The following is an 11,436-nucleotide window of genomic DNA, read 5'->3' on the forward strand; positions in this document are numbered from 1 at the left end:
TTTAAAAAGCACTCACTGACCCCAATGGACCTTGTTTAGATCCAGATGCAAGTTGTTAAAAAAATACCACAGGACTCTTGGATTGTGAACACAGATCATGTGATACTAAGAAACTGGCCATAAGCTGATAACTGAAGTTCAATGAGGGTTCACTATATATATATCTTGATACTTCCTGTTTATATTTGAAATTTTCTCTAATAGATTTTAAATGACTGAAGCCAAACAAGGGAAAACTGGTGAGGGCAGGTTTGCTCTTTTATCTGCCCCAACACACCAACAGGGTACGGAATACGCCTAAGGACTAGCTCATCACAAGATTCTTTTTGCAGAGGGAAAGTTACAGAAAGGAGGAGAATCCCTTTTACCATTCACCAATATTAGGGAAGCCTGGGTAATTGGGAAGACAGAATTGAGGTGAGTTTCTCAAGATGGTGGGGAAAAAACAAATGTAAACCTTGCTTAATCTATGCTAATTAGAAAATGCCTGCTTAAGGCTGGAGATAATTAGGGAAAGAATCTCTACCCTCAGGGGACTGGGTCCAAGTGGAGCTGCTTGCCCTTGAGGTTGTGTTCTGAGACAGGAGGCCAGACACCAGTCAGGATAAGGGCCTGAATGACCTCAAGGGGGCCTAACAACAGAAAAAAGCCTTAAGAGAACTCAGGATTAAAAAAAAACGAGTGAGCTCAGGATACAAAATTCTACTCAGAGTAGGCAGCCTAAGATTTGGAAGAGCAATCCCATCAGTTCCCCTCCGCATGTAGCTCCAGCACCAACACTTAGCAACTCCGCTCTACAGAGTTTATTGGGTTTATAACTGGACAAAGTCACACGTGTACAAAATGAAGCTCACACTATCCCAAAGCAGAGTAGGGATTGAGGGCTAGGGATCCGTTACTGGCCTTTGGGGGAGCTCCGAGGTGAGGGGCAGCCAACCCTCCCACTCCAGAGATGTGGCCACGGGGGAGGGGAGGAGAGGGAGCCCACCTGGCTTTGGTCACAGAACACAGAGCCTGGCATTGGGCCAGGACAGACAGATGGATGGTGGAGTAGGAGCCCCAAAAACCACCCTGCCCAGGGAGCCCAGGGACTACTCCGCCAGTCCCGTTCGCGATGTGGTTGGTCCAGACCTAGACTCAGGGGCTGGTGCAAAGGGAAGGCAGCAAAGCAGGAGGGAAGAGACGCTGAAGTGTGGTGGCCTGGGGACACCCAGACCTGTGGAAGAGGGTAGGTGGGGAGGCAGGCTAGCTGCTTACTAGGCAGCTAGCAGCGGGTCTCATAAATGCCACTTCGGCCAATGTAGCGCACCCATTTGATGACATCATGGTCGCTGTAGTTCAGCTTCGGTTCAAACACCTTCAGGTAGCGCACCTTGAGGCCAGAGGGCGCGAATGGCACCTGGGCAAGGGACAGGTTCAGTTAGGAATTTGGTCTTCCTATGACAGATGCTCTCCTCTGGGAAGTACTGTAGCCCTGCCCTACTTCACCTCTCTTTTACTACAAGTGTTGGAATGATCGGAGTCCTGAAACAAGCTAGGGGAAGCTTAAGAAGGGTCTTAGGAGGTTACTATAGAAGAAAGCATATCTAAGAATAAGTAATAATTACTTGGGTTTGAAGTCAGGCACTGCCTGTGATAACTTGAATCAATTCCTTTAATCAGCAGGAGGCAGTAACCAAAGACCCACCTTAGAACACTTATTCTGCTCAATATTATGGGCTTAAAAAATAAAGTGGAGAAAATTATATGTCTAACATGTACAAAAGCAAAGCCAGCCCAGTCTCCTATGTGTAAATAAACTTTGAGTCTCATCTGGAATTCAAACAATCTAAATTTTTTCAAAAAATTGTCTTAAGACAAACTTTACATGTCACAGATTTTTTTGTTTTTCGGTCAGTGTGAGTAGCAATTTCTAGTAAGAGGCCTGAAGGGGAAAGAAATGGGTCTTTGAATTAAAAGTCACTTTCCCCTCTCTAGGTCTCATCTGCAGGTGATAAGGTGCAGGTGACCTGGAAAATCCTAAGATCTTTCTTAGCATACCCTGCCATGCCTTTAGCCCCTCCCCCCCGTCCCCTTTGCCATACCTCGAAGTTCATGGAAATGGGGGGTCGGGCCCATTTCTTCTTGTCATTGGTGGGCAGAAGCTCAATCTCTGCGCTGATCTGCGATTCCTTCATGCCTGCCATACGCTTGATCCTAGGAACAGAGGGGCAATGAGCAACAAGTGCCCCTGATAGCTTGGAGGAGTTTCAAGGTGGATGGTGCCCTTTCTGGAGGGGAGGGGGGAAGGGAACAGAGGAGCTTGTGGGAGGTGCTAGGACAGGAAATATGGTGAGGGCCCTGAAAATCACTTGCTATGGAATCTTGGGTTTGCTATTCTTTTAGCCCTGTGGGCTGCAATTTCAGCCTAGATACACAAGCTTGCTATCCCTTGCTCCTTATTTCACAGAGAAGTTACAAGGGCAAATAGGGAAATCTTGAAGCATTCTGATAACTAAATGTATGCATGCACCCAAGTGCAAGCATGTGCACACTCACAGAGAGGTTTAGGGGTGACAGCATAAGCAGAGGCTCCTGGAGAAGCAGACAGGCACCCCCCACCCGTGCAACACACACACACACACACGAGGATGAAGATAAAACTTAAGAGGGTACACCAAGGCATCTTGAGCCCTGCAGTGACCTTGTGAAAGAGACTCACTTCCACACGATGGCGTTCTCGCTGGCCTTGTATTTGGCCTTCCCCTTCATGCAGATCACCTGTACCCCACTTGTGTTCAGTGGGGTTGGGATCCTCACCTAGAAGTGATATACCTGTCAGAGAGCTCTGTCAAGCCCTGACATCAGCTACCTTTATCTGGAGATAGTGTTTCCTCCTCCCCAAGACCCTTGTTTTCACCTCAATCTTCTGAGCCAGTAATGAGGGCTTGAAATTGGACTTGATGACCACCTTGACCTCCAGCTTGGTGCGTCCCACTTCCCGCACTAGCGGAATCACCCGGAAAGGAAGGATGATGTCCTTGGTGGTGCGATACCTTTAGGGGTGGGGAGCAAGGTTGGCACAGCAGGTCCTGTCCTTCTCCCTTCTCCCCACCCCTCTCTGCCAGCAGCGCCCCCTGGCTCCTCACACCCCATTGGTACCTCATGAGCTCAAACTCTCCATCTGGTGGGATGAAGCTGATGCTGCGTTCAGAGTCAAACTTGCTGAGTCGCACACACTGGTGGAAGGTGCAGTCATCAATGGCAATTGATTGCTTCCCACTGTGAGCAGGGGGAGAAGGTCTCCTCATTGATACAGGAGAGTGGCAGGAGAGAGTTGGACTGGGCATCTATCCCACCCCCAAAGGCTGTCACATCCTGAGTGAGGCTTGCACTACAGACTGTGGAAAGCTACCAGCATATAGCTTTTTGACTGAGGGGTCCCTGCTGCTAACTTAGGGATGAGTGGAAGCTTTGCAANTGCAAGCATGTGCACACTCACAGAGAGGTTTAGGGGTGACAGCATAAGCAGAGGCTCCTGGAGAAGCAGATAGGCACCCCCCACCCGTGCAACACACACACACGAGGATGAAGATAAAACTTAAGAGGGTACACCAAGGCATCTTGAGCCCTGCAGTGACCTTGTGAAAGAGACTCACTTCCACACGATGGCGTTCTCGCTGGCCTTGTATTTGGCCTTCCCCTTCATGCAGATCACCTGTACCCCACTTGTGTTCAGTGGGGTTGGGATCCTCACCTAGAAGTGATATACCTGTCAGAGAGCTCTGTCAAGCCCTGACATCAGCTACCTTTATCTGGAGATAGTGTTTCCTCCTCCCCAAGACCCTTGTTTTCACCTCAATCTTCTGAGCCAGTAATGAGGGCTTGAAATTGGACTTGATGACCACCTTGACCTCCAGCTTGGTGCGTCCCACTTCCCGCACTAGCGGAATCACCCGGAAAGGAAGGATGATGTCCTTGGTGGTGCGATACCTTTAGGGGTGGGGAGCAAGGTTGGCACAGCAGGTCCTGTCCTTCTCCCTTCTCCCCACCCCTCTCTGCCAGCAGCGCCCCCTGGCTCCTCACACCCCATTGGTACCTCATGAGCTCAAACTCTCCATCTGGTGGGATGAAGCTGATGCTGCGTTCAGAGTCAAACTTGCTGAGTCGCACACACTGGTGGAAGGTGCAGTCATCAATGGCAATTGATTGCTTCCCACTGTGAGCAGGGGGAGAAGGTCTCCTCATTGATACAGGAGAGTGGCAGGAGAGAGTTGGACTGGGCATCTATCCCACCCCCAAAGGCTGTCACATCCTGAGTGAGGCTTGCACTACAGACTGTGGAAAGCTACCAGCATATAGCTTTTTGACTGAGGGGTCCCTGCTGCTAACTTAGGGATGAGTGGAAGCTTTGCAAATTCACCATTTCTGGAGAACTCTGCTGCTTGGGACCCAGAGGTTTCAGGCACACTGGGCAGAAGCCATCAGTATGTTACAGAAAAGTCTTGGTCCTGGGGATCAAACAAAGGGACCTACTCTTTAAGTAGGATGAGAACAATCCCCTCATTCTCGTAAGCAGATGTCAAGAGCTTGGAAGAAATGATATCCAGAAGGAACCTGTGATTCACCAGGCCCTGCTCAGCCTTCCAAGGTCCTCTCTCTCCCACCAGCAACCCTGCCTCAGGCACCTCTTGCTTGTTTCATCAGCTGTGCCTTTGCCCTGCTTCTCAATGACAATCTTGTCGTTCATCCCAAACTTGCACTCGGGCATGCCACTCAGGTAGCTCTTCATCACCACCCGGCCTGACACATGGGCGCTCAGCACCTGCCCTGGTGATAGATAAATAGGAACATCTGAGTCAGCATGAGGATCCTGCTCTGGTCCTGCCCCTCCAGCTTCATCACGAGAGGGATCTCACCCTGTGGGGACATGAGAAGGTTCACACTCTCCAGGACATCCAAGAAGAGCTCATTCCGGCGATACTTGATGCCCTCCCGCCGCCAGCCAATCTGCCCGGTCACCTGGCTGGTGATCTGGGACTGCTCTTCTTTTGTCTACACGGGGGACAGAGACAAACACTAATGGCTTCATTTCTCTCCACCTTCAAACATCCTGTTTCTATCCCTACTCTACCATCATTCCCCCTCCCTTCTCATCCCCACCCTGTAGCTCATCTTCGCCATAAGCTCCATGATGCAGGGCCTGAAGAAAACTGGAGCAAAGCTGTAAAGGTGGAAGCTAAGGGAGTAGCTTACCTGATGCTGGAGGCCAAGGGGCCAGTGTGATGCCCACAGGAAGCAGTAGGGGAGCACAGACGGGAAAAGGCAGGCAGAAAAGAAGAAGGTAGCTATAAGGCCTGGTTCCTAGAGGAGGGCCCACACTCTCCTCCTGAGGAACACCAGGCCCCCAGAGCAGCCCACACCCTTCCCTCCCCCAGTGCAGAAGGAAACTGCTTGAACTATATTCCCAGTAACAGAGATGCTGAGTTGGCTGCTCCTGGGGTGGAGGGCCACACACAGCAAAAAAGGCCTGCAATCATGGCGGAGGGCTCAGGCCAGCACTTCCTATCAGAGGTGGGTACTTGAGTCAGCTGGGACAAGGCTCAGGGGGCTCAAGGAGGATGGGCCCCACCCTGGCTGTGGCTGTACAACTGAGTACCTGGCTCTTGATACCCTGCTGAGTGATGAAGGTTTTCAGTGCTCCTGTCTCTGAATTCTGTGGGTAGCCAAAGTCCAGGATCTCTGCAAAAGGAAGGGATCCATCAGCCCCTAGAAGAAGCTGAAGACTCCTTTAGTCTAATCCCTCCCCTGGCCTGGACATATCTGGCCAGGACTGCTTTAGAAGAGTGTGGGATCATCTGTAGCAATTACTCTGGGATTTGTGCTTTATAAGAAAACATAATTAAATGTCAGATTTTTCTTTTCACAGAGAAAATCAGCAGAAGAATCTTATGGCCAGTGAATGAGAGATCAGGAAGCGCTGAGTCCTTAGAAAACCCAGACATTGGGAAGGTGGAAAGACTGTTCCCTTAAATCATACCCTACAGAGGAACAGAGAGAATGCAACCCCAGAAGCTGGTAATAGCTCACCCTCCTCCAGGCTCTGAGGCAGCTGCTGAGACAGAAAGCTGGAAGGACAGTCAGTGAACGCCCAAACCACAAAGGTGAACGGGAAATGTGCTTAACTGCAGGAGCTCAAGCTACCAAGCCCCACAGTTAGGTTCCTATCCCCTTTGAAAGAGCTTTTGGTCCTCTGCCTCCTCTCCCACCTCTACTTGCTGGCCTTTTCAGGGCTCAAAAGACCAAATAGGAAAGTTCAGAAGGCACTGGAGGGAATCTCACACCTGCTCCTACCTCCAGGCCAGGCCCCATCAGGTTCAGCCCCACCCTAGGCCCACCGCCCTGCCAGCCTCACCATCCAGTAGCTCATATATGAGCACAAAATTGTTCTTGATGTTCTCCTCGCTGATCTTGCCAAAGTAGGCAGCCATTACGTCACACATCTTATAGAGGAATTCGAAGACCATGGCAGCATTGACATTCTGCTTGGTGACAGCTGCCAACCAGATGTTGGACCGCTTAACATGGAAGAAACTGGTGCGAGCGATGTTGGTGACAGGGCTGCGCACCTGCTGCCGGGCGTGGATAACATTGACCCGAAAGGCATCCACTGCGTTCCTCCTGAGGGAAAAGGGTACACAGGGGCTGCTCAGCGCCCAGGCAAACCTCACTCCACAGGGATCAACCACAGCTGCTAACAACTCCCCCCTCCCCCTCCCTTCACTGCTTGAGTTTGGCATGTACTCTGAAGCTAACTGTCTAAACCACTGGGGCAGTTCCCTTGTGACTCCCAGCAGAGGTACAGGGGTAGGGTCAGAGCTGGGCTGGTGTCTGAAGGCCATCAGAAGAGACGGGGAAGTCAAGTGGCAATGACAGGAGAATAGATGTAGCATTAATAAAGTGAGATCCATCAGGCTTAAGGAGGTATGTTCCAAACTCCCAGGCTTCGCCCCAATTTCCCAGCTGCCACCTCTCTAGCTTCTCTGTAAGCTTCACGCCCAAATGAAAGAGAGACTCTGCTTCTTTTCCAGTTTTCCCACTTGTGATTCCACTAGTTAGACAAAGTCAGCATGACTTCAGAGAAGGCTCTGATCTACTGAGGAAAAAGGACTGAGGGGCCATGGAGCTGGGCCATTCATTCCTGTCCAGGATCCAATTCCAGAGCGTGTTTGGGGAATGAGAACAGATGAAGAAAACAATGATGGGGGGCAGGGCCCCCCACCCACCTGTGCCTGGGCGGCAGCTTGATAGGCTGCTTACCTATTGCTACGGCAGCCAATGAGATGGGATGAGAGAAATGACGCCAGCAAGAAGAGGAGAGTGACAGCAACGAGAGAGAGGATTAGACACACAACACACTGGGGTGGGCAGCACACACCATGAGGTGAAGCAGACAAGCAACAGGCAAGGGGGTGGAGAGCATAGCAAGGCATGCAAGATAGTATGTGCCCTGGCTTAAGCAGGTCCATCCAGGGCAGGAGGGGGGTGCTTATGGGTATAGCCAGCCAGGTTCAGGCAAGCCGGGCATTGCCACAACTCTAGCTCATGCCCTACTACCAGCCAGTGGACAAACAGCCACAAAGGCCAGGCCAGCCCACTAGCCAAGGAGCTGGGAGCCAAGGAGCTAGGGCACTGCAGCAGGCCCATTCTGTAACTGTCTATCCTAAGCTCTTAGAGAAAGAGAAACAAGGCAGCGGGAACCAGAGAAGCCTAATCTCATTAGAGCTGCCGAGGCTAGAGGCGAGGCTAGAGGCTAGGACGTGTGCCCTCACTCAGGAAAGAACAGTGGCGTGCAGGGTGGGGCAGAATGAGAAGGCAGGCTGTGCCTCCTTGTTAAGGTCTGAGGGACCCAGAACAAGGAGCTACTCCAGATCTATTCTGATAGGCCAGAAAGGGCCACATGGCCTCCCTGCCCTTCCCTCAGTGACCCAGAGAGTGCCCCAGGCTTGCTCACAACCTCTCTTCCAGGAATGGCCCAGAAGAACTGAAAACAGCTGAGTCAGCAGCCTGCCTCCTCCTGAGAAAGGGAGTGGGAGAGGATTTGGCAGCGTGGAGAGGCTTTCAAGAGAATCCAGTGAAGGCTCTCAGCAAAAGAAGGGCTTTTGAGAGCAAGACTTAGATGGGCTAGTACCTCTAGCCTGGCCATAACTCCATCCCCTGGAGAAATATCTCCCTCCTCCTCAAAGGAGGAATCCATCTGCCAGGGCAAAAGCACTCATTTCGAGCATCTAGGTCTGTCACTAAGGGAAGCAGAAGGCAGGAAGGGCAAGAGTTCCCAAAACTGTGGGGGCCACACTATTCCACAGGTCCTGCCTATCAGCCAGTAACTGGCTGCCAGGCCAATACCACCAGACCTTATGGGAACCAGGTTGTATTAGCTGAGCTTCTAGGATGCAGCAAGGGACAGGGTTGGCCCAAGTCAAGTCTCTGGTAGGAACAGACCTGGTCCTGCATGCTGGGGAGGAAGGATGAAGGGTGGGGGCACGGCTGGCTCAGCCAGGGGACTCACCCGATGTCATCTCGGTAGACCCGGGAGATGAGCACCTCCCCCTTGTGATTATAGATGAATAAGCCTCCTATCATGGCGGCAGCTCAGTCTCCAAGGCCCATCGCTCTGAGAACAGACCTAGGACAGGCGGAGGCAGGGTAAGGGAAGGCCTCAGAACCTCTGCCAACATCCCCAGTGGGGCTGTGCAGGTCACTGGCTCGGCTTTTTTTCCTGACTCAACCCTCCAGTAAGTGACCCTGCAGCCCTCCCAGGCATGCCCCTCCCCTTAGCCAGGCTCCAGTTCCTGTTTATCTCACACTGGAAAGGAGAAAGAAATGGAGAAGGACTTGGGCCCAGGATTCTAAGGCCATTTTGACCCTCCCTTTTCTGGGACTGAGCCCAGAAAGTAGCCCCCTCCCCCTCTTCACAGTGCTGAACTCAGCAAGGATTCTTTTTGGCCCCTTCCTGTGCAGGCTCTCACTTAGACTGTAGCCGGTGAGTCACTGGGAAGGCCTGCCTGCGGCTGCAGGAATGGCGGTAGGAATTACTCCACTTGGTTCAGGCCTGGGGCTCCCAGGCACAGCTTTAGGAAGACCCAGTCATTCAGGCTCCACTACCCTTCTGAGAAGACAGCAGGGCCTGAACCTGCGGCTCTCTAATTCACAGAAATCTAAACATTCCAGGAAAGGGTGTGCAGGGTGTGGGGAGGAGAGAAGGGAGGCCTTAGGCCCTGACACCCAGGAGTGCGGTTCCAACCAATCCCAGGCAGTCAGATAAGCAGGCAAAAAAGCAGAGAAAGGCCCCAGCCCTGGCAGACTACACTTCAATGACCCAAGCTGCTTATTAGTTATTTTTAACTATCTCCCTTTGAAAAAGGGAGGCTGCTTCTCAGCTCCCAAATGCCCAATAAAATTAAAGGGGTAGGGATATAGGTTCATAAAATGAAGAGATTGATCCGGCTGAAATTTTATGATTCCAGACCCCATGACATAACTCATTTCTGGCCTAAATACCTATAAGCAAGGGGCAGAATATGTGAATTATACAAATTATTTGGGTCAAACTAATTTAGACTGTTTACAAGGAGAAAAACGGTTAATTTAGTTCTAGATTTCCTGAATTAGCTCTGGTATTAATTTTCACAGGGCAGCGCGAGTTAAGCAGACTTTTCTAGACTGGAAAATAAAGCGGATTACTGCGGCCACCAGGGTCTCCCAAACTCAGTGAGAGGTCTCTCAAAGTGGTGGTGGACACATTCCATCCCTCAGTCCAAAGAGGCTGGGAGAAGAAATGCAAAATGGAGTTTAGAGCCCTGGGCAAAGAGGCAAGTTCACAGAGTGGTAGGGACCTCAGAGCACCAGGGCAGCAGCGGTGGGGTCCAGGACAGGAATGGAATAATTAGTTAAGGGGAAAGACTGGCAGAAACAGCCGGGCGGTCTACTCAGGTGAGGCCGCAGCAGGAACAGGGGTGGTGGGGGCATCTAGAGGAAGGAGTTTCCAGTGTGGCAAAGGTCAAGGCTCTGAAGAGGAAAAACAGCAGGGAGAGACTGACAGTAGTGAATAAAGGAAAGCTGGGGTACGGAACCTGCTTTGGGGTTCAAGTGCAGAGGTATGATGTGCTGGCGGGTTTTTCACCCTGGGGAGGTAGACATCGCGGAAAAAAATATGGCTCCATGGGGATGCGGGGGCTGTCACAGGTCTGAGAAAAAAGAGCCGCGGGGTGTCACTCAACTGGGGGGAAGGGGTGCCGCAGGGTGGGAGACTTGTCACAGTCCAAGGAGGAGGCACACGGGGGTGTCACTGTCCTTCCTAGGGGATGGGAGAATTGTCCTTACACTGAGAGGAGGCGCCACGGGGCAGGGAGGTTGTCACGATCCCGGGGAGGGGGGCGCCGCGCGGAGTCCCGGCTCTGGAAGGATTCCTCCTTCTCACGGGAGGCTCCGGATGGGTCAGGTGGAGGGCGCTGCTCTCTGCCAGTCCTGCAACCGCGCCCCGGGCGCCCCCGCCCCGCCGTCAGCTCCCTCCCGATCTGAAGACTGAGGCCACTCCCGGGTGTGGGCAGCTTTCCACTGTAGCGCAGTGCAGGGAAGGGCCAAGCTGGGCAGCGGGGTAGGGATCCTCCCTCACCCTTGGCCAGATCCCGAGCTCACCTGGTGTCCGCGGGCCCCTGCTCGGCCTGGCCGGCCACTCTCCAGATCCCAAGATGTCCGCCCACCCCCTCCTCGCCTGCCCGCTGCCTCGGCTTTCACCGCAGTGCCGCGGCCCCGCCCCGACCACAGTTGCGCGTGCGCGTCGAATGACCGTGCCGACTACATATCCCGTCAAGCCCCTCTGCCTTCTCGTTTACAATTTTAAGCTTCCTGGGTTTAACAAAACTACAACGACCGACTGCCTTCGGCGGGGTAGGCATGACTTGGGGAGGGATAGGCGTGGCTTTTATTCAGCCCTACACGAAATACACATCCCATCGTACGTACGCTGCTCCACTCACTTCATTTTCCCCACTGAGCATTCTGGGAACTGTAGTCTGGAATCCATCCTGTTCCTATTTCAGTATTTAAGGGAGAGCCTCTGAGGATTAGTGCCATTTGTTGAAGCATCTGTTAAGCCTCAGATTGCTGTAGGCCTTTTCTGTTTCTGGAGTCCGAGGACTGGCTGTGCTCACTTTACACACACACACACACACACACACACACACACGACTTGGCAGAAGGGTTTCTACTGAATTGACTGCTTTCTAACACCATCTCTGATTCTTCCAAGATTCTTTCATCAGATGTTTGTATCAGACATGAGCCTTTTCCCAGGGATCAAGACCCAAGGAATAGTAGGGAGCGAGGAGGCAAATACTTGTAAGAAACTAGCCAAAGCTTTTCAAGAATGTTCTATCCCAGCTATGCACACCTGTG

The 11,436-nt window shown here is 52.1% G+C and overlaps 1 protein-coding gene across 1 annotated transcript; it reads right to left on the bottom strand.

Moving 5' to 3' along the window:
- Positions 1-788: 788 nt before the first annotated feature.
- AP2M1 (adaptor related protein complex 2 subunit mu 1) lies at positions 789-10,784 on the bottom strand. Its single transcript, XM_077754469.1, has 11 exons — positions 10,678-10,784; positions 8,549-8,665; positions 6,395-6,660; positions 5,639-5,721; positions 4,899-5,034; positions 4,668-4,809; positions 4,079-4,198; positions 3,837-3,972; positions 3,639-3,736; positions 2,085-2,196; positions 789-1,399 (listed from the first exon to the last, which is right to left on the bottom strand). The coding sequence occupies exons 2-11, from the start codon at positions 8,620-8,622 to the stop codon at positions 1,265-1,267; spliced, it is 1,302 nt and encodes a 433-aa protein (XP_077610595.1). The 5' UTR covers positions 8,623-8,665; positions 10,678-10,784; the 3' UTR covers positions 789-1,264.
- Positions 10,785-11,436: the final 652 nt, after the last annotated feature.

Source organism: Crocuta crocuta, unplaced genomic scaffold (assembly GCF_008692635.1).
Source record: "Crocuta crocuta isolate KB4526 unplaced genomic scaffold, BGI_CrCroc_1.0 scaffold70, whole genome shotgun sequence".
Lineage (NCBI taxonomy): Eukaryota > Metazoa > Chordata > Mammalia > Carnivora > Hyaenidae > Crocuta > Crocuta crocuta.

What these genes read in the sequence shown, in the direction of transcription:
- AP2M1 (XM_077754469.1), bottom strand. Translation starts at nt 8,622, where the DNA reads ATGATAGGAGGCTTATTCATCTATAATCACAAGGGGGAGGTGCTCATC. An exon ending in AGCAGGGTATCAAGAGCCAG is followed by an intron (nt 5,035 to 5,638) that starts GTACTCAGTTGT and finishes TCCCCCGTGTAG; the next exon opens with ACAAAAGAAGAGCAGTCCCA. An exon ending in GCTGATGAAACAAGCAAGAG is followed by an intron (nt 4,199 to 4,667) that starts GTGCCTGAGGCA and finishes CCCTGCTCACAG; the next exon opens with TGGGAAGCAATCAATTGCCA.